Below are 22,047 nucleotides of genomic sequence, written 5' to 3' on the forward strand. Positions count from 1 at the left end.
TTGTACATTTTACTGTCTTTATTTTATGACTTACTTACCTAAAAAAATGTTATGGTTCTATGAGTATAGCAGCAGCTCCAGCAGATCCACCTTTGGCACCAACATGTTATGGTTCTAGCAGCAGATCCAGCATACCAGAACCACATGACAGCAGAACCAGCAGAACAGATAACAACATCATACCACCAGCAGAACTAGATAACAGCACCATACAACAGACGGGATAATGTTTCTAACAAATGAAAAAGCTGAGTAAATGAACGTCAACAGTAAATTAACATCAAGTGTAAATTAACATCAAGTGAAGTTTGCTCACATTGGTCCATGTAAATTAAAACATTGGTCCATCAAAATTGACACATTGGTCCGTCTAAAATAACACAGTGGTCCATTATTCACACATTGCTTCACAGTTTGCTTTGAACACACATACAAGCCATTAACATTTGAACACACATTCCTCCACATCATTTTCCAGCAGTAGTTTGCTTTCAGAGGCTATGACTTCACTTTCCAGCCCAATTTCAGCATCAGTTTGCTTCTATTTCTGCTTGTCCATAGCCTAAAAGGGAAAAAGACAGAATTTTGAGCAAGTAAATACATACTATCACAGAATTTTCATTAACTAAAAACCCATAATTTTCAGCAACTATAAATTAAAAAGACAGCAAGGACGAACCTAACTACATATTGGACTAGTTGATTCTTGAGAATATCGAAACCTAATGTCATATCCACTTGAACCTTGAAGTAATGATTGGAATGTTGGTCGAACAAAATACCGTTGAAGCATTGAATTTGGCAAAGAATTTGGCACTACATATATCTCCCGCATATTGTTCGCCCACAACAATGTCATATATTAGGCTTCGCAATCATGGTTTGAGTCACATATTATATCCACACAAAAAATACAATGTTAAACTAACACTTACATGATATGTGGGATACAGCAATGGCGAAGGAATAGAATTACCACCCATGGGCAAAGATGGAGGAAGAGGATGAAGGGGATGAAGAGGTTGAAGAGGAGGAACATGTTGACGAACATAGATATCTCCTCTAACAGATAATGGAGAAGGTGCAACTGTTGGACTTGCAATAGATTGTAACGAAGCCAAGCTGTTAGCACGGGATTTTTTTTTGGAGTTCGCTACCAACGCCGCTTTGAATCCATCTTTTACCCTCCTTTTGCCCTTACTAGTTGCCACATTTTTCTTCAATCCTTTTGATTGCACAACATGATTCACATCTTCACAATCCACTTCAAAGCTTTGGGTGCCATCATCATTACCTACTTCATTTCCAACACCAAAATGAGCACTTAACTTGCCTTCAACATTTGCACCTAATGTAGCAAGGTGTGTAATACAAAAATCACAAGTTTTTTCAGTTTCAGCAGCTCTACTTGCTAGTGCTCTAAATGCGGTCATCAATGTCTTATACCGCGAGGCTTGTTGGAATTTCACATCTACTTGAATGTCATTCCCTTTAATGTCCTTCACAGTTTCGGCTCTTGCTTGTTTGGTCTACCTCTTTCGAATGTATTGTGGAGGAACCTCTTTCATCTTCAATATGTCTCTAATAACCTTCAATGAGTGACAACACAAGATTCCTTCCCTTTCAAACTTTGTACAATTACAACCCAAAGAGCCATCCCTCTCCATCTTCACTTTCCTTGCATGTTTGTTACCAACATCAACAACTGTGTAAATGGTACTAGTCTTGCCATATTCAATTGCTTCTATATCCAATTCAATGGATCAAAAGTATTCATTTTGAAATTCCTCAAAGATCTTTTTTGTGTAGACATTACCCATTTGAATTAACATTCTTATTGTTGTTTTCACATTTGGCAACCTTTGGCATAAAGTATATCCTGCTTCTAACTCCTTGTATCGCTTCTCGTAAAGTACCCTTTCGAAATGCATGAAGAATTCATTTAAGTTAAAATCAGAACGAATGTAATCCTTCAAAAAAGCATTAAAAGATTCACTAAGTTGTGTGGTACTCATTCCCGCAACCCATGTTGATCTAACATATGGCCAGCCCCATTTTTCTTTCACCGCAAAAGTCAATTTCAACCAATGGTTTTCATGTGCATCATATTTATCAAGCATTTCCACCCACTCTAACTTCCATTCATTTGCATCTTCAATGTCAAAGAAGAATTTATTTAGTACACCTTTTACCCCCTTATCTTGGAACAAATAATTAACATGTTTTAATGCATTTTGCATCAAATGCCAAGTACACAATCAGTGACTTGTGTTAGGCATAACGATGGGTATGGCTTTAGCCATTGCAGCATCTTGATCGGTGAACAAAGTTTTTGGTGTCTCTCTTGACATAGCCTCTAGAAAATTTTCAAACAATCATACAAACGATTCGGCGGTCTTATCATACAATAATGCTGCACCAAATATAACTGTTTCCCTATGATGGTTGAATCCCACAAAAGATGCAAAGGGTCTATGTTCTTTGTTTGACTTGTAAGTCGTATCAAATGTGACAACATCACCAAATTGGGCATAATCCATGATCATTTGTGTATCGGCTCAAAACATATTGGTTATTTGCTCCTCATTATCTAATTGAAAAGCGTAAAAGAAGGAAGGATTTTGCAAAGATTTTTCTTTAAAGTATTGCAACACATTGCCTACTTCCCTATATGCTAAACTTTGTTGTCTTTTGGTTCTTAAATAATTTTTTTGATCTAATTTCGTAAACCCAAGACATTGCCTTCCACCACCTTCCCTACCCATGAGTTCAAAAGACTGGCCTAAACGAAGATCAGATTGTGCCGCCAAATCTAACTCAATTGCTTGGGTAGTCGATATCTTTTTTTGTGACGGCAACATGTGGTCACACTCGGGTGATACAAGATCATGGTTGTGTTTTTCTTTAAAATCAGTCACAACAAATTTTCCAGTACCCTCATCTAATTTAATATAAAGTCGAGCCTCACAACTAGTCCTAGTTTCAGCTCTAGGGTTTTTTGCCAATGGGTCTCGCTTGTCAACCTTTCGAAATCCCTCCTTGCTGCAAACCAAAAGTCTACAAATAAGTTGGTTAGTGAACTTGTTCTTCCTACAATAATCCCTTCTTATGCTAAACCCCATTATTCCTCCATATGTATTATAAAAATCATACGCACATTGTTCAGAATCAAATGTCATTCCCTATTTTGGCTTCCAAGCACAATCATTCTCAGGTTTCATATCCATATCAAAATGCAACTGAAAACCCATATAAATAAAATCTTAGCCACATAAATTAAATCTTTATTTTAGACACAAAAAAACATAATTTCAGTTTGAAAAAATATTCCAGCCATAAAAACTTAGAGACTAAGTTCAGTTTTAAAAAATTCCAAACACACATTTTTGGGAAGATGATATGTTTCAAGCTCAATCAAACATAATCAATAATCCATTACACAGATAGAGACAGACAAATAATCTTGTCAATTATTAGAGACATTATTTTGTCAAATAATCTTGTCAGTTTGAGCTTCAAACTGAAATTGCTTTATTAAAGACATTATTTGAGCTTAACAATGGGTTCAGCTTAACAGAAAATTAGCTTAACCCATTTAGCAAATTACCAATTGTTTAACCCATTTCTCCTCATTATTAACAACCTCATTATTTGCTAATTTGTGATTAACAAAAAATGAGGGCAAACTAAATAATGAGGTTGTTAATTTTTTGTTAGATAGAGACAAATGGGTTCAGTTTGAAGCTCAAATAATGGGTTCAGTTGGACGGTATTGTATGTATGTTTGAGCTCAAATAATCTTGTCAATTAACAAATAATCTTGAGGACAGAGACAAACTGAAAAGCCTTCAAATAATCTTGTCAATTAACAAATAATCTTGCCTTAAATTCAAATAGCCTTCAAATAATCTTGTCAATTAACAAATAATGTTTCGATTTTCAGACTAAGTGCAGTTGAAACTCAAATAATAAATTACACGGTGTGAGGCAATGAAGAAGACTAACCTCTGGTTTGCGAAGTGAGGGTAGATAGAATGAGGGCAAACCAATGGGTTCGGTTTGGGGAGTGCTGTAGAGAGGGTCTGCCAGTGCTACGGGTTCGGTGAGGTGGAGGAGAAGAACATGACGGCTTTGGTTTGCCAATGACCCACCAAGACAGAATCTGTATCGATTTGAGACTGGGTTACTGTCGTCGGATCTACAACAATGTCGAGAGTGGATCGCCGCCGGTATTGGGTCGCTGGTGAGGGTGGGTTCGACGGAGGAGAAGGGGTGAGTGTAGGCTGCGTGAGAGGAGTGCACATAACCTCTGTATCTGTATCTCTTCACAGAGCTGTGTTTTGTTTGGGCGAGAATTCACCAAAATTTCAATTTTTTTTTTTAATTTTTTATCTCAGCCGTTGGATGTGCAACGGCTAATCTTAGCTGTTGCAAGTAGGATATGGAGGAGGCTTATCAAGGAGGGGATCCGAACTCAAGAGAAGAATTGGATTTGAAATGATGGAGAAGTAGACAAAAGGAAAACAAATCTCTGTTGATTGAAAAAAAGGGAACTAGCCCATGTGATTGAACAAAAGCAAAGTGACGGCAAAATCCATGAAAAAGATGTTAGGATATAAAAGAAGGGCCAGGAATTTGAAAGGGAAGAGGATTAAAATAATTAATACTAAAATAAAATAAAAATTAGAATTTTTTTTATTTATTGTAAAGTTGAAGATAACTTGTAAGAGAGCATAATTGGATTTGAAAAGATGGAGAAATAGACAAAAGAAGGTCACTGAAAATATATGCAAAGTGGCCGAAGTTGTAGGCGGTTACAATGCAGTAGGCCACCGGAGTAGGTGGCGGAGGCTGAAGAAATAGATAAATCCTATATTGAATTCCTGTGAAGTGTGCATGCTGTTTGTATATTTGAATTGGTTGTAACAAGCCAAAAAATCAAAATAAAGGGGGCATTTATTAATTTTAATATCGAAAAATTTTACAAAAATATTTTAAGTAAGTTTTTATAGTTGATTTCGAGAAATATTAAAAAAATAATGTTATTTATAACTAGTATATTTTGGATAATATAAAAAAATATAGATATAAATCTTAAAATAAATTGTATAATGATAAATTATTTTTTTATACGAAATTTGATTAAAAATTCAATATAATGGTAATACCACGTCATCATTAATACGTGATATTATCAACTAATAGTAAATAAACACATAGAGAGTGAACCTCACATGTCAAATGTAACTAATAATCTAATAAATTTCATATCTTTAATGACATCACCGTTACGTTCAAAATTTTTCATAAAATTTTTATAAATAATATGGTTTATAATAACCTCTTCATTTTCAATCAAAATAATCATTATTATTTTCATAATTTTTAAAATATCATTGATATTTTACTTTAATAATATTTTTATAATATTTTTTATTTAAAATATTTTTTTTTTATTTACAAAAAAAAAAATCCAAAATGCAGGGGCACGTGACCCGTTTGCTCCTCACTTTCCACCGCCACTGCATCTTGGTGTATTACTATTTTTACAATTCTGTGACTTATTATACATGACAGCCGTACACATGAGGTGAGCTTTCTCGGATGCCTTAATGATTGGAGCCTAAATATATGTATTTGTTCTGTTAAAATATATTTTATTAATCTATTCATTTATATTATTTTATAATTTTATATAATATTTTATATTTATATATATTTTAATATGTATACGTAAAGTAATATAAATAATATATTTTAGATATTTTATATATTAAATTATATTTATTAAAAAATAAAGAAAGAAAGAGAGGAACAACGAAAGTCAGTAAAAGAAAGAGAAAAAAAAAAAAAAGAAAGAAAGAAAGAAAGGAAAAAGAAAGAAAAATGAAAAGTGAAAGAAAGAGCGGCAGCCATGTCTCCCACGCCCTTCTCTCTCAATTATATATATATAATAAAATATTTTATTATATATAATAAAATATTTTATTATTATATTACTTGTTTACTGCGTTTGTTTTATTTGCAAGTTATTTCTATAAAAGAAGAAAGAGAAAAAAGAAGAGGGGAGGAGAGAGGGAGCTCAGCGGAGTAGTTGATTTCGGTCCATGGGATGAGGAGAGTAAGAAAAAAATAGAAAGAAAGAGAGAGTGGGATGGTAGTTTGTAAATATTAGTGTGTAATAATTTTTGTATCTTAGAATACAGATGAAACATTTATTAAATAATTGGGATAAGTTGTATTTAGTATTTTTAATTTTAATTTGATTTGAATATAGTTATATAACTTTAGATCTTTTTGTGCAATAAATATTTTATTCAAATTATGTTATACAATGGTTTTCACTACAGTATATTAGAATTGTTAGACTAGTCATACCTAATAAGACAGGTCGTGCATTAAACCATAGTTTAGTGGTAACGATCCGTACTAAGTGAAGATGATTCATGACTTTCTGATTTTGATATACAAATTCTCTTAACAATGTCTTTCTGATCAACTTATATCACATTATCTAAATCAATAATTTTCTAAAGATTGAGTACAATTACTCCCAATTATGAGGTTAGTGGTGGATTTAAAATTCTAAGATATATATATATATATATATATTTAATTAATTAGTTTAATTTTCACTCCAAATATTCATAATTAAATTATTCATCATTAGTCTCGGTGGATCGAAATTTGGTCTTAACTGCTATTCTACGGAGTATTTGTTTTTACTTGGTTTTAAATTAAATACTTTCGTGTGCAAACGACCATATCAATTTTTGGCGCTATTGTCGGGACTAAAAATAGAATTATTTAATTTAGAGATTTATTTATAAAACAAAAAAATAAAAAAAATTGAGTTTAGTTTCTTTCTGCAAGAGGAGTATAAAATTGAAAAAAAAAACTAAAAAAAAAACAAAAAAACAATTGATATCGTGACATGGAACGGAGATACTGATACTTGACATATAATTTGTGGACTATTTACCTTTACTGGACACTTGTGGATTAATTACCTTTGCTGGACATATAACTTGAAGGATAAATAAAGACTACTGACTACTAACTATTAGCTACTAACTTCTGATTACTAACATTTAGGCCAAGTTTGGGAAGACTAAAAAAGTGCACTTTTTGTCTTTTTGGACTAAAAAATTGAGGTTGAAAATATGGATGTTTGGGTTAACTTTTTGACTTTTTATTGAAAAATTTGTAATAAAAAATTGTAAAAATTGATTTGTAGGGAAAAATTTGAATTAGGAGTTGTGCAGCCGTAATTGTTGACTTTTGGTGAATAGTGTTAACTTTTTAACTTTTTGAGTAACTTTTTGGCTTTTTGACTTTTTTTAAAGTCCCCAAACTTGGCCTTATTTTATTGCAATTTCTTTTATTTTGTTCATTTATTTTCTTTCTGGGAGATTTTATACGCCCTTTTCTTTTATTACAATTTTTGTATTTTTATGCTAATTTGCAGATGTTTGTGTGAAGTGCACTCAGGTAGGGTAGACTAGTTTATTTGGTTTTATTTTATTTTGTGTGTTTTTAGCGTGGTGTGTCAGGGCAAAATTAGATGAGTACACTTTTGAAGGGAACAGTTGAGTAGGACCAAAGAAATTTGTTTTGAAACCGGTTACTAAAAGGAAGATAAATTTTTTAGCTTGATAGGTCTTGGAATCTGATGATAAAAGGCTAATTTTTATTTTATTAGGTTTTTCTTTCCTTTTACTGTTTTTGTCAGGGAAAATGTTTGGTAGCTCAAATTTTTGTGGCTCAAATGGTTCAAATCTGTCAAAACGACGTCGTTTTACACTCAAAATCTGTCAAAACGACGTCGTTTTGACAGATTTGAGCCATTTGAGCCACAAAAATTTGAGCTACCTAGCATTGTCGTTTTGTCAGTGCTTGGTGGTATATGTCATTAAGGACAATGTCAATTAAGTTTAGGGGAACGGGTTTATTGTGTGTTTTATTTTGTGTATTTTATTTTTAGTTTTTATTTCAGTTGTGTTTTGAAATAAAAAATGTGTGTTTTATTTTGTGTATTTTCATTTTCATTTTATTTTTATTTTTAGTTTTTATTTTCATTTGTCTTTTTTTTTTTTAAAAAAAATATTCAAAATATATGTATATATATATTTTGTGTGCTGTTGTTCGTGTTTTAAAAAAAAAAAAAAAAATTCCTTGTGTGTGCTGTCGGCTGTGTTTTAAAAATTAAAAAAAAAAACATTTTTTTTTTTTGGTGGTTTTGTTTTTGTTTTCAAATTTTTTTTTAAAAAAAATTTGTGTTGTGTGTTGTGTTAAAAAATCATGCAATTAAATGTAAATTTTGTTGCCTTAGCAATTTAATTATATCTTAGTTTATTATACTATTTTTTGTTTAAAAATAAATTTCTGTCTCATATTCGGATGTTGTGCACATGCACATAGCCAATTAAATATTCTTTGATTAATTTTTGAACTTAGACTTGAACATCTTGATGATTAATGTGGAGATTATAATCTATTTGAGATTTTGATCCTATCATTCTTTTTCGAAAGTTATTAAATTTACTTTTATCTAATCATTTGGAAGTGCCCTAGTTCGTTGTTCAGTCTCGTATTTTTCATTTTGGTTGAATGTTGAAATATCATTTTGCATTTATACTCTCCAAAAATCATGAAATTTGAAAAATAGTATCAAATTTTGGGAAATGATTTAGGCCATTTTTGTATTATTTGAGCTTTAACATTTCTTTCTCTACACTCAAAAATCCTTAGAAACCAATTTGAGCCTACATGCCAAACCTGTCATTCAATAAACTTCTGGTGATAATTGGCCACTATTTTTAGGAGTAAAAGAATGGAGGAATTGATAAAGAAGAGGATACACAAGAAACCAAAAAAAAAAAAAAAAAAAAAAAAAGAATTCAAATAATGAAAAAACAAAAGAAGAAGAAAAAGAAAAGTAAGATTATGGAAGAGAGTCTACACTGGTACATATTGATGAAGCAAGAGAATGTTGAAAACATGAAATAATAATTTTGACTATTCTCATACACTCAGAAAGGAGTTATTGATTCTTACCCATTTTCTTACCTATCCCTAACCTTGTTTGACTAGCCCAATGAAAGTCCTATTTGATCACAGAGCTGGTAAAATTTAGATACAGGCATGACAGATAGAGGTGTTAGTGTAATTTTTCATCATTTAGCATTCTTTTGAAGAGACTGTATTCTTTCATGCTAGCGTCTTTCATCATTTATATGTGAGATATTTTGATTTGTTTATTTCAATACCACTTGCATATATTGAGAGTACACAAATTTGCATCGTATCTAGTGATTCATTTGTTGAGTGCAATATTTGTGAGATTTGAGTCGAAGCATGCTTATGATAGAATTAGGGTCTTCTTCCATTAAGAGATTAAATAATATTTTTGTTGGCTATAATTTACACACACACACACCGAATATAGAGATATTATTTTTACTAATTGCAAGTATTCTAAATTTTGATAATTCTCTTGCCAATATATTAAAATTAACAATTATCTCTATGAATATTTTCTTCAAAAAAAAAAAAAATCTAAATTTTGTGGGTAAATTCACTGTAAACCCTCACGAGACTACAACTCCTCTACTAGGGGTAACTTAGGGGTTCAAAGGCTAGTTGCATACGTTAAATGCAATTGTGTTCCTCACGAAAATGTCATAGATAGATTTTATTTTGTTTTCTTTTTAATTTGTTTTACTCGAGGACTAGCAAGACATAAGTTGAGAGAGTGTAATCGGAGTCTAAATGTTACACATTTGGTCCGCTAAAATATATTTTATTAGTCTATTAATTTATATTATTTTCTAATCTTATATAATATTTTGTATTTGTATATATTTTAATATGTATACATAAATTAGTGTAAATAATATATTTTAGATATTATATATATTAAATTATATTTATTATAAAATAAAGAAAGAAAGAGAAAGAAAGAGAGGAGCAATGAAAGTCAATAAAAGAAAGAAAAGAAGAAAGAAAGGAACGAAAAAGAAAGAAAAAAAGAAAAGTAAAAGCAAGAGAGGCAGCCATGCCTTCTACACCCCTATCTCTCAATTATATATATATATATATATATATAAAATAAAATATTTTATTATTATATTATTTATTTATTATGTTTGTTTTATTTGCAGGTTATTTCTATAAAAAAAGAAGAAATAGGAAAAAGAAGAGGGGAGGAGAGAGGGAACTCAGTGGAGCAGAGGGTTTCGGTCCATGGGATGAAGAGAGGAGGGAAAAAATAGAAAGAAAGGAAGAGTGGGAGAGTAGTTTGTAAATATTAGTGTGTAATGATTTTTCTGTCTTAGAATGGAGATGAACCCTGACTAAATAATTAGGGTAAGTTGTATTTAGTATTTCTAGTTTTAATTTGATTTGGATACAATTCTATAATTTTAGATTTTTTTGTGCAATAAATATTTTATTCAAATCAGGTTATACAATGGTTTTCACTGCTGTATATTAGAATTGTTAGACGAGTCATACCTAATAGACGAGTTGTGCATCAAACCATAGTTTAGTGGTGATGATCCGTGCTAAAGGAAGATGATTCGTGACCTTCTTGTTTTGATATACAAATCCTTTCAACGATGTATTTCTAATCAACTTACATCACAGTATCCAAATCAATAATTTTCTAAAGATTGAGTACAATGACTCCCAATTATGAGGTTAGTGGTGGATTCAAAATTTTAAGATATTTATTTTATTTGGTTTAATTAATTAGTTTAATTTTCACTCCAAATATTCATAACCAAATCTAAATTTCTAAATTAAATTATTCATCATTAGTCCCTGTAGATCGACACCTAGTCTTAACTACTATTCTACGGAGTAGTTATTTTTACTTGATTTTAAATTAAATATTTTGGTGTGCAAACGAACATAGCACTTGACTTGCTTTGTTTGAATAGGTTGCAGTTGCATCAGAGTAGGTTGCTATTATTGGTACTGCTGCATAGGTTGCTGCTACATCTACTACTGCTATTACATCTACTACTGCTGAGATTGCTTTCGTTCAAGCTGCTTTGAAGCCTTTGATGCCTTAGGCTCAAACTCAGCTACATTAGGAACTTATATCTTACCATCCACTCTCAAGCTTATGAGAGCTGGAAGTAGCATAAGCTTGTCCTTGAGGTAATGAAACCGAGAAGTAGGTAAAGGTTTGGTAAGCAAATCGATTATTTGATCAGATGTAGGAATGTACTATAGAGCAATGCGTTTAGCAACAATTCTCTTTCTGACAAAATACCAATCTATCTCAATATGTTTGGATCTAGAATGAAACACAGGTTTGGAGGCAAGAGACATGGTAGAAAGATTGTCACACCATAACACTGGAATAGAGGAACTAGACACAGGAAAATCAACCAATAATTACTGAAGCCAGGCAAGCTCGACAGCAGTGTTGGCAAGAGATCTATATTCAACTTCTGTAGAGGACCTGGAAATTGTTGGTTATTTCTTGGTAGACCAAGAAATCAAATTAGGACCAAGAAAAATACAGCATCCAGAAGTTGATCTTCTATCCAAAGTATCACTGGCCTAGTTAGAATCTAAAAATGCATGGAGAGTAAATGGGCCAGAAGTGAAACACAAGCCATGAGTAAGAGTTCCTTTCACATATCTTTGTCATCGTCCTCCATTGCTTTATAAGTATCAATGAATGGTGAAAACGATCACAAATGTAGAAACTCAAAGTATGTAATAGGATTGTTTGCAACATTTACTAATTTGGAACACCGAACACATTTGAAACCACCCAATAAAATGTTAACTGATTAGGTAGTTTCAAATGTTTTTCATTGAAGATGAATACATGGGTTTAGGATGGTGATGAAGAAGAATATGGTTGGTTAAGGTTTAGATTGGTAAGGAATATGTATAGATGGGGATGGAGGTGGGTGTACAATATTATAAAATGTCATTCTAATTGTTTTCATTTGGTGGATGGTTGTTCCATTAAAAATTGTCCTTTAATGTAATTTTACTTCAGAATATAATTATAATAAAAAAAATAAAAAAATTTGAGAATTGGGGGTCCAAAGAAATTAGGTAAGTGTTAATAGTAGCACTCATTACAAATCATAACTCTTTTAACCGGAGCATGAAAAAGACAATTATACCCTCATTTAAATATTTAACTTTTAGTAGCCATTTTTCTCCTAATTATTTTCTCCACTTGGTGTTCTGCATAGCGAAATTTGGGAAAAATATAAGGGTTCCAAAAGTGAATGGATTTCAAGTAATAGAGCCAAGATCAGTACATAGGTTTGGTAATGTTGGGGTGCAAAGTATATTTGACAAGAGTTGAGTCAAGTTAGGAAAGGAATTTAGAAAGAAAAGTAAGGTAATTTTGAAAATATGATAAAACTTGTTTAGTGCAAATGATTACAAGTCTTGATCGCTTACATAATCCGAGCACATCAAGCTCTATTTATAGGGCTTCTCCACCGACCTGTCCTCTTCTAGAGATGTCTGATTTTATTCATCACCCAACATCATCATTATACATCTACAAAAAAAACTAGGTACATGTATATATATTTTTAATTATTATTTTATTTTTAATCTACTAGATATTTCTAGATAACTATCTTCATAATTATTTATTTATTGTTTTAGATTTCTTTATATTACAAACAACAATGATTCATCCCACTAAAAACATCACCACTAATAGCACTAATGCATTAAAAAAGTAAAAAAAAAAAAAAAAAAATACAATTCCAAGATCAAAACATCACATCATTAATGGCGGGACCCACTGCCACCTAATTAGTGGGAGCACTAATTAGTGCTCCCAAGCATTTTTCATAATTATATTTTAACACCCCAACTTAATTTGTAATCTTCATGCATTCTTGAAATTGTAAGAATTTTTCTGTTGGCATTGCTTTTGTCATGATGTCTGCTAATTGCTCCTTTGTGTTGACAAACTGCAATTAGATTTTACCTTTATGTACACTATCTTGAATAAAATGATGTCGTAGTTCAATATGCTTTGTCCTGCCATGGAATACTGGATTTTTGCTCATTGCAATGGCTGACATGCTATCACAATAAATTGTTGTAGAACCTTCCTCTTTGTGCTCCATATCTGAGAGAATTCTTCTAAGCCAAACTGCTTCACAAGTTGCATCTGTAGTTGCAATATATTTTGCTTTTACTGATGATAGAGCTACAGTCTTTTGCTTCTTAGAACTCCAAGAGATAATTTTTGAGCCAATACAAAATACATAATCTGATGTACTCTTTCAATCATCCAATGATCTTACCGAATCACTATCAGTGTGATACCCCTGTTCCGTATTATGCTAATTTATCCTCCTTATGCATATGATTATGTGTTTGTTATGATTTTGAGTGCCATTTATATGAATATATGTGGTTTTGAATTTCTATCTGTTCACCGTGGGAATATCTGTTGGATTATTTGCTTCGGAATTTAAATTGAAGGCCTTATCGGCCACGAAACCCGAAATTGATTATGCCATTATGATTAGCGTAATTTTTAGAGCCTAGGTGAAATTTAATTGGAAATTGATTTGGATCAAATTAATTAGATTAAATTAATGTATTAAGTGCCCAATTGTTTTATATTTAAATAATGTGTTGAGTGGGGGCCTTAATACACTCTCCTTTCATTCTTTTGAACTCAAAAATCTGAGGGATACAATTGTGAGAGAGAGAGAGGGGCAGGCCATAGAGTGAGAGGGGGGGAGAAATTGTGCAATTTTGGCTCAAAGCTTGGAAACCTTGAAGATTTCCCAAGAATTTGTTATGGATTGTGAGAATCAAAGCTCCTAGGTGAGTATTTCATGGATTCTAGTTTCTAATTTTGTGTATTCAAGCTAGTTGGGTAATCAAGAGTAAGTTTGGCATGAAATTAAGTTGATTTTGTTGAAATTAAAGCCAATAGATGCATGCATGTATATAATTGTCTTGAATTTGCATAATTGAGCTTGAATTACATGACTCATGTTAAATTTTGGTTGAAATCCATGTATTTGACCATCTTTTCATCATATGGGGTGAGAATGAGGGTTATATGTCACATGCATGTACAATCCATGGGAGTAGAAGCTTTGAATGCATGAAGTTGTTATATTAGTGATGAATTTGGTGAAAAATGAGCCATGCATGGATTTGATTTATGAAATTGAGCTTCAAAATGTTGTAATTTAGTGTTTGTATCATGTTAGCACACATATATATGAAGTTTGAGCCAAAATCATGCATTTGGAGCATTTGAATTCGAAGTTGGAGCTCAAGAACACATTCTGGATTTTCCAGAAATTTGATGTCCGCTCGAGCGGGGAAACCGCCGCTCAAGCATGAATTTCGTGCTCCCAGTATTTTTGTACAGGCATGATGTCCGCTCGAGCGGGTAAGTCCACGCTCGAGCGGGGAGCTATGTAGGATGGACTTCCGCTCGAGCGCCAGAATGCACGCTCGAGCGTAAAAATGACATAACCAGTACTTTTGCAGACCTCATGGGTCCGCTCGAGCGGGGAAGTCCACGTTCGAGCGAGGACCCTATTTTTGAAAACTTTGTGTAATCGTTCTGTGTTTCGTTTTCCATTCTCTTTCACTTGCAAGCACTCTTAGGCATGCATTAAGCATTGTAATTGAGTTAAAGAGATAAGAATGAAGCCTAAAGAGGAATATGTGAATTAAAGAATGGATTGAATCGTTTGTGACCCATATGTGTTATATGATGTGTAGGGTCAAGCTCCAGGGCAAACCCACAAGCCGATCACTGTGAGTAATAACTGATATCTGAAATATGTTGTTGTCCAAATTGCTTACTTCTATGTAAGTTTTATAAGTTCATTGATTCGTTGGATGGACAATGGTTGTTATACTAAATGAATGGGCCAGAGGCCGCTTTGATAAGAACGAATGATTGGGCCGAAGGCCGATTAACATGAATGATTGGGCCTAAAAGGCTAGTTTTATATGAAAGTTTGAAAGGCCTAAAAGGCCAGTTTGATATGAAAGTTTGAAAGGCTTAAAACGCTAGTTTGATATGAAAGTTTGAAAGGCCTAAAAGGCCAGTTTGATATGAAAGTTTGAAAAGGCCAAAGGCCAGTTTGACACGAATAACAGTTTGACACGAATGACAGTTTGACACAAATAACAGTTTGACACTAATGAATTGGGCCCGAGGCCGTATGATGTGTTTGGAACCGCAGTTACTTAACTTACATATGTCTATGTATGTATGTATGTATTAGTAGAAATGTAAATTGGGCCCAAGGCCGTTTGATGTATATTGTTATAATGTATATTCTTTATTTGATATTATTCACTAGGCTTTTGCTCACGCTCATTCATGTGTTTGTAGGTGAGCTAAGAGAAGTCCAAACCCAGCCCCAGTGAAGTCTGTATGGAACAACTAAGGTTTTGAAGAGTCAGCCCTTGCGTCTCACGCACGAGACACGTCTTCGCCCTTCTGCCATTCTATGTTATTTTGTCATGTTGGCAAAGACTTTGGTATATGTCTGTATATAGCTTTGTTTTGGCTGACTTTGATTTGAATGATCTTGTTTGTATAGAATTTCATGTTACTATACTTTCTGTTGTGAGTTATTAACATATGTATGTATGGAATGTTATGATGTGCATATAAGCACGGCTATATGGACAAAGTTTTAAATCTGCTTCCGATTTGGCCCTTTTACTCTGATGAGTTTTGTCTTATTTGGTTTGAGGCCGTAGGTAATCTCGTGATTACTGGCCGGTCATGGCCTTAACCCATAGGGGCGGGTTCGGGTCGTGACAATCAGTGAAGCCAATAAGTTTACTGTCATTTTCTTTCACATACCTGATGCCGAGTTTCTTGGTTCCTTGAAGATACTGAAGAATCTGCTTTGTTGCTACATAGTGTAGCTTACTCGGCTCCTGCATTAATTTGGAAATAAGATTTACAGAGTAAACAATGTATGGCCTCGTATTAGTGAGATAATCTAGTGAACCAACCAATTTTTGATAGGCTGTAGCATCGATTTTCTCTCCTTCATCATTCATTTGCAATTTCTAGTTTAAAGACATTGGAGTAGAAATCGGCTTGTAATCAGACATATGAAATTTCTTCAATAAATCTTCAAGATATTTTCCTTAAGAGATAAATATTTCTCCCTGTTGATGTTGCTGATCCAAGGGAGGGCGAGTCAGGCTGACCCACGCGTCCAACACCTTTCACCAAATTTAGGGCTAGCTGGTGGTGCCTGAAAAAAGGTCTAACTGGGAATGAGAGTCCTCCAACGGACCCTCCGACGACCAAGTTAGAACAGAGGAGATTGACTGTGTAGAGAGAGAGAGAGAGAAAAAAAGAAGGATGAACTTAACCTTTGATGTGTCTTGGAAACCTCCTTGTATCCTTTGTCCATCATTTCCTTATCCACTCCGACCTGTCGTGTTGGCCGAAAGTCTATACTCTAACTTGCATTGTTTATGGTGAGGCTGCCTATTCTGACGTGAAGGGGTTGTCGCATTTAATGCTGTAGGAGCCTCATTAATGGCTGATGTGTGGTGCAATAAATCTGCAGGATCCTTGTCTGCTTACGTGGCTGGTTCCTTGCTTGACAAGTGTTTAGATGCCATTGGCTCCTGGTTCAACATTGGGTTCTAAAGGGTACTGGGCTTTAGTGGCTTGAATCGTGAATTGGGCTCTAAGTTGTGGGCCAAAACCTTTTGTGGGCCCACTGATGTCAGTAGTCCCCCATTCCCAAGTGCAGCTTTAGTCCAACGAAGGGAATAAGAAGGAAAATGAGAAGTGTGTGGGGCCGAGCGAGAGGACCGATCGTGAGGAAAGCCGACCGCAAAGCGGGGCCAAGCGAGAAAATTGACCGAAGGGAGGGCCGTCTGCAAAAGGGGGGGCTAAGCGAGAAGATGAACCAAGAGGAGGGCCGACCGCGAAGGGGAGCCGAGCGAGAAGATCGACCGAGAGGAGGGCCGACCGCAAAAGGGGGCCGAGCGAGAAGATCGACCAAGAGGAGGGCCGACCGCAAAGGGGGGCTAAGCGAGAAGACCGACTGAGGGGAGTGTTAACCGCGAAGGGGAGTTGAGCGAGAAGATCGATTGAGAGGAAGGCCGATTACAAAAGGGGGCCGAGCGAGAGATAACGGCGGCACACGGGGCTCAAGGAGCGATGAGGCACATAATGATTTGAAGTGGAATAGATGGGGAAGGGAAAAAGGGTGGGGAATCGTGGTTGTACACGTGGGATGATATAAACCAGTGGTGAGGGAGGTGATGCGTTAGTAGGAAGCGAAAGGTTAGAACTAGGATAGGACGTGGAAAAGGCAGGGGTTGTAACTTTTGAAATTTTCAAACTGGCGAAACTTAACCTTGTTCCGTGGAAAATAGGCAAACCGTGGACATTTGGAGTTATCCGCTTTACATACCTCATTGCGAGAAACCAACACATCCCAGACTTGACCTGTGTGAAACTCTCTTCTAACAGTTTGCGAACTTTCTCGCGCCTACATCCGAAGCAATATACAAAAATGTAAAAGAGATGGCTTGAGACGAAGCGCTAGTCATGAGGTTAGAGGCGATAGGTGAAGATAATACGGTGGAGTTGGCGGAGCAATATAGGATGAAGAGGTGGGAAGAAAAAGGATCGGAGTAAGCGGCGCGACCTCATTTGTCTACAATGATCGTGGTGGCGAGACCGATTAGCCAAGTGGGACCTGACCAGTGGCACACTAAGGCTGACAAATCGACGTTTGCGGTAGAGGAGTTGGAGGAGGTGCGTAAGAAATACCAGATTCCAACGGAGATAGAGTTGAAGTTGCCAACATCGAAGGAGAGGGCGTTGGATGTATGTCCGATGGAGTTTACACTGTATGAAGAGGCATTACTGGGGGGGAGGGGGGTCTGAGGTTGCCACTCCCACAAATAGTGGTAGACGTGTTGAACTAGTTGGAGGTGGCGCCAGGTCAACTTATGCCCAATGCGTGGAAAATATTACTGGCCTACACGATCACATGGCCACGGGCAACCGGGGGAAGCAGCGATGACAGTGGATGAGTTCTTTTCTTGCTATAAGGCCTCTGGTCAACAAGAAACATGGGTGATCTTGTAGGCGGTGGCGGGTTTACCTTCGTCGGCGAAGGGGTGGAGACCAAGGTGTTTTTACGTATCAGCAAATGGCGGTAGGGGGGTGTGCACAACGAGGAAAATTCCCATCAAGACAGTGGAGCCAAGGCTGGAGACAGAGGCAAATAATAGGGTTAAACGAGTGAAGGAGTGGAGAGAGAAGGAGGGCATGAAGTGAGATGACCTTATCCAGCCTTCAACCTTGTTTGCCTTGAGTATGGGGGCCACAATCGACCGAGGAGGACCTTGCACCGGAAGAGTTGAAGACGGGAAGGAAGATGCAGGAGGTAGAGGATGAAAGGACCTTCGCCAAGGCAGACAAGTACAAAGAATCACAGTTAGGCTATGCGCCTAAGCTGGTTATGAAAGAGCGAGTCCAACCACACCCCAAGCCTCTGAGAGACAAGTATTAACCAATTTTACACCCCTGCCACCCCCAATAGATCCGCTGAAGGAGAGGAGTAAAAAAGAGGTGGAGGTGATGTTGGAGAAATAGAAGAAAATGAGGGCGGCTGTGTAGGAGAGTGAGGGGGGACAAGTGTTGAAGAAGGTAAAAGAGGCGATGGCGGAGGCATCCCCAAAAGTAGAGGTGGGGGAGACAAGGATGGGGGTGTGAGAGGCCACAAGCCCAAGTGCCCAAGTGGTGAGTGGAGCAGCTGAACCAAAGCAGTTGGCAGGAGGCGAGCGGTTGGAAGACTAATCGCCTAAGATTGTGCCTGTACAAGAAGTGTCCCCAAGTCCTGGGGTAGGGAGGGGGTGAGCGAGCAGATCGGAGAAAAGTGCCACATTGAAGACCGCAACGCATCATGTTCGTGCGGTGGCCGGTCGTTTGACGAAAGAAGGGAGCGAAGCTAGGGTCGCCGCAGATTGTCGCTTGGGGGTAGTGGAGGATGCGGTCGTGCTGTTGATGGTGCAATTTACAGAGGCCAACCTCCTAAGAGGGTTTTGCTCAGCGTAGATAGAAGCGATGACCTTGGCGGCGGCCCTGCTAAATAAGGCGGCGCGGGCAAAGGTGGAGGTAGAGCCGCTGAAGGCCCAGCTGGAAGGGGTGAAGGCACAATTGCAAAACTTAAGAGTGGAGACGGCGGGTTAGAGAAAAGCCGTGCGGAGTGCCTGTGCAAAGGGCCTAGACTACATGCAAAGGGCGAAGAAGATGGAAGTATTGGCGGTGGTGCAGAGCTACTTAGCAGAACGTGCTGCCTCCGAGCTCGCTGTCGCCAAATCAGAACTGGAAGTGGTGCGCCACAAGGCTGTATCGCTGGAGTTTGAGCTGGCGAGTGAACAGAGGAAGGTAGGCGAAGTCCAAGAAGCCTGTAACGTTGCCAATGAAAGGTTGGAAGAGGCCTTCTCCAACAACGAAGATCTGCGCGACCAGGCCCTAAAAGACAAAGAAGAAGCGGATGGGTGCATCGTAAAGTTAGAGAGGACGCTGGGAGAAGAGAGGGTCAAAATGGCCTCTGAGAGGCCGGCGTATCCAGAACTGTGCGTGGCGGCCTAGAGTAGTTTAAAGGATCTGCTGAATTCTAAATGGCCATGAACACAGCGGTCGCCAGGAGTTTGGCTAAGGAGGAGGGGGTACTGGGCCATCAGGAGTGGCCGCTGCTGGTAGGAGCCAAGAAGAAGTGATCCAAGGTTTTCAGTAGTCAGACTTCTATAAGCACGAAATGAGCTAGTACTGGGACAACGGTTGGATGAGCTTCAAATATAAAGCACAGGAGTTGTTCCCAGATGTGGACTTCAGTCTAGTGAGAGTAAGAGAGGACAATGTCGCCCAGACTCCCTTGGATGAGAGGGTGGAAGAGGAAGATCTGGCGTCCAGTGAAGGTGAGTGAGGACTGGGTGTTCTTCTTGTGTTTTTGTTGTTTTTGTTTGTTGTTGTTGTTGTTGTTGTTGTTTTTTTTTTTTTTTTTTTTTTTGTAATGAGGTGAATGTGATTTCTGTAATAAAGTGTATGATGGTACAAGTTGTTAATAAATAAAGGTGCCAGTTCTGTAATGGTTTGTTGTTGTTGTTGTTGTTGTTGTTGTTGTTGTTTTTTTTTTTTTTTTTTTTTTTTTTTTTTTTTTTGAATGGTAAAATTGTTAATAAAGTGTATAAATGGTAAAATTGGATAAGTAATCTAACTTGTATGAATGGTAAAATGGGATAAGGAATCTAACTTAGGTAAAAATGACCTGCGATAAGAATGAACTTAGATTTAACTAAGTAGTGGGACTATGTACAACTCAGTCTTGATGGGTTATTTACGTTCATTCTGTGTGAGATTTGGAGGGCTCAGTTGGGCTGGGGCTTGGCCTAACTCGGTCTGGCTGAGCTCTTCATGCTTAATCTGACTGAGACTTGGACGGCTCAGTCGGGCAGAGGCTTGGCTTAACTCAGTCTGGCTAAGTTCTTTATGCTCAGTCTGGCTGAGATTTGGAGGTCTCAGTCGAGCTGAGGCTTGGCTTAACTCAGTTTGGCTGAGCTCTTCATGCTCAGTCTGGCTAAGACTTGGAGGGCTCAGTCGGGCTGAGGCTTTACTTAACTCAGTCTGGCTGAGATCTTCATGCTCATTCGGGCTGAGACTTGGAGGCCTCAGTCGGGCTGAGGCTTGGCTTAACTCAGTCTGGCTGAGCTCTTCATGCTTAGTCTGGCTAGGACTTGGAGGGCTTAGTCAGGCTGAGGCTTGGCTTGACTCAGTCTGGCTGAGCTCTTCATGCTCAATCTGGCTGAGACTTGGAGGGCTTAGTCAGGCTGAGACTTTGCTTATCTCAGTCCGGCTGAGCTCTTCATGCTCAGTCTGGCTGAGACTTGGAGATCTCAGTCGGACTGAGACCAGGCCTAAAACTTGTCATTGATGCACAACACAGATAATGGAGATGTGAAATTATTGTCATTAAGTATATACACCCCATTTTTGACCGCCCTTAAGACTTGGGCACCACTGATTGATCATTCGATGGTGCAGGCTATGCTATGCAAATGTTCAATTTCTTCGGCAAGAGGAGCTTCGAATCCCAACCTTACACCCCATTTTTGGACCAAAATTATTTTAGACCTTAAAACCCTCTCTTTCAAAATATTTTTGAAAATGTTTCTACAATGTTCCGATGCTTGCATTTAGTTAAATGTTGCGCTTTTCGGTAAATCGAGCAAGGACAAAGTGGAAATGCATGAAATATAGGTGAATGCTTCAAAAAAATCTTTCAAAACATCTTGTTTATGGGTTTGGAGTTGAAGAAAATTGGAGGAGAGAGAAGAAACCTAGTTGGGGAAGAAATTGGGCATGAATAGTTAAGAGAGAGTCGAGCAGCCCTCGCTAAATCGGACTTATCCATTTGTACACTTGGATTTCAACTATGAGGCCACCACCGTTGGAAAGTGGACTTCCGGGGCTTTATTTTGCACTCAAGAATCTTCTAAATCTGAGTTCGGATGAGGGAGATATGGTTGGTTGAAGTTGAGCATCAATCCGGTTAGGACCGAAAATGAGCCATCTTCACTAAAAGAGGCATACCTTTTTTCACAATTGGAATTTTGATGTGCGACTGCCATCATTGGAAAGAAGACTTCCGGGGTTTCATTTTAGGCATAAGAATGACCTATAAATGAGTCCAGATGAAGGAGATATGCCCATTTGAAGTTGGACATGAAGAGCAGATTTTTGCTGTCGGCCACAAATGTGGCCCATTGGCCACTGGTGTCCAAAACTTAGATATTTTGCAGATATTTTCCCTCCAGCTGTTCCACACTGCTCTAGATATTTCTGAATTGATATTTTCAACCAAGGCTCTCTTTTTTCTATATATAGAGGCCATATCTCTTATATTGCAAGGTTGGAAAAATTTTGGGGGCCTCTCTCTCTAAAAATCCTCTCTCTCTAGATTTCTCTCTCTTGCCCTTTTGTGCATACAAGTAGAGATACACTTC

General features: G+C 36.8%; 1 protein-coding gene across 1 annotated transcript; it reads right to left on the reverse strand.

Moving 5' to 3' along the window:
• Nucleotides 1-1,529: 1,529 nt before the first annotated feature.
• LOC145795780 (protein FAR1-RELATED SEQUENCE 1-like) lies at nt 1,530-3,179 on the reverse strand. The gene is made up of 3 exons (XM_082880683.1): nt 2,753-3,179; nt 1,817-2,152; nt 1,530-1,744 (listed from the first exon to the last, which is right to left on the reverse strand). The coding sequence occupies exons 1-3, from the start codon at nt 3,177-3,179 to the stop codon at nt 1,530-1,532; spliced, it is 978 nt and encodes a 325-aa protein (XP_082736809.1).
• Between the last annotated feature and the right edge of the window lie 18,868 nt (nt 3,180-22,047).

Source organism: Camellia sinensis, chromosome 7 (genome assembly GCF_055761805.1).
Source record: "Camellia sinensis isolate YWXY chromosome 7, ASM5576180v1, whole genome shotgun sequence".
NCBI classification, from domain to species: Eukaryota; Viridiplantae; Streptophyta; class Magnoliopsida; order Ericales; family Theaceae; genus Camellia; species Camellia sinensis.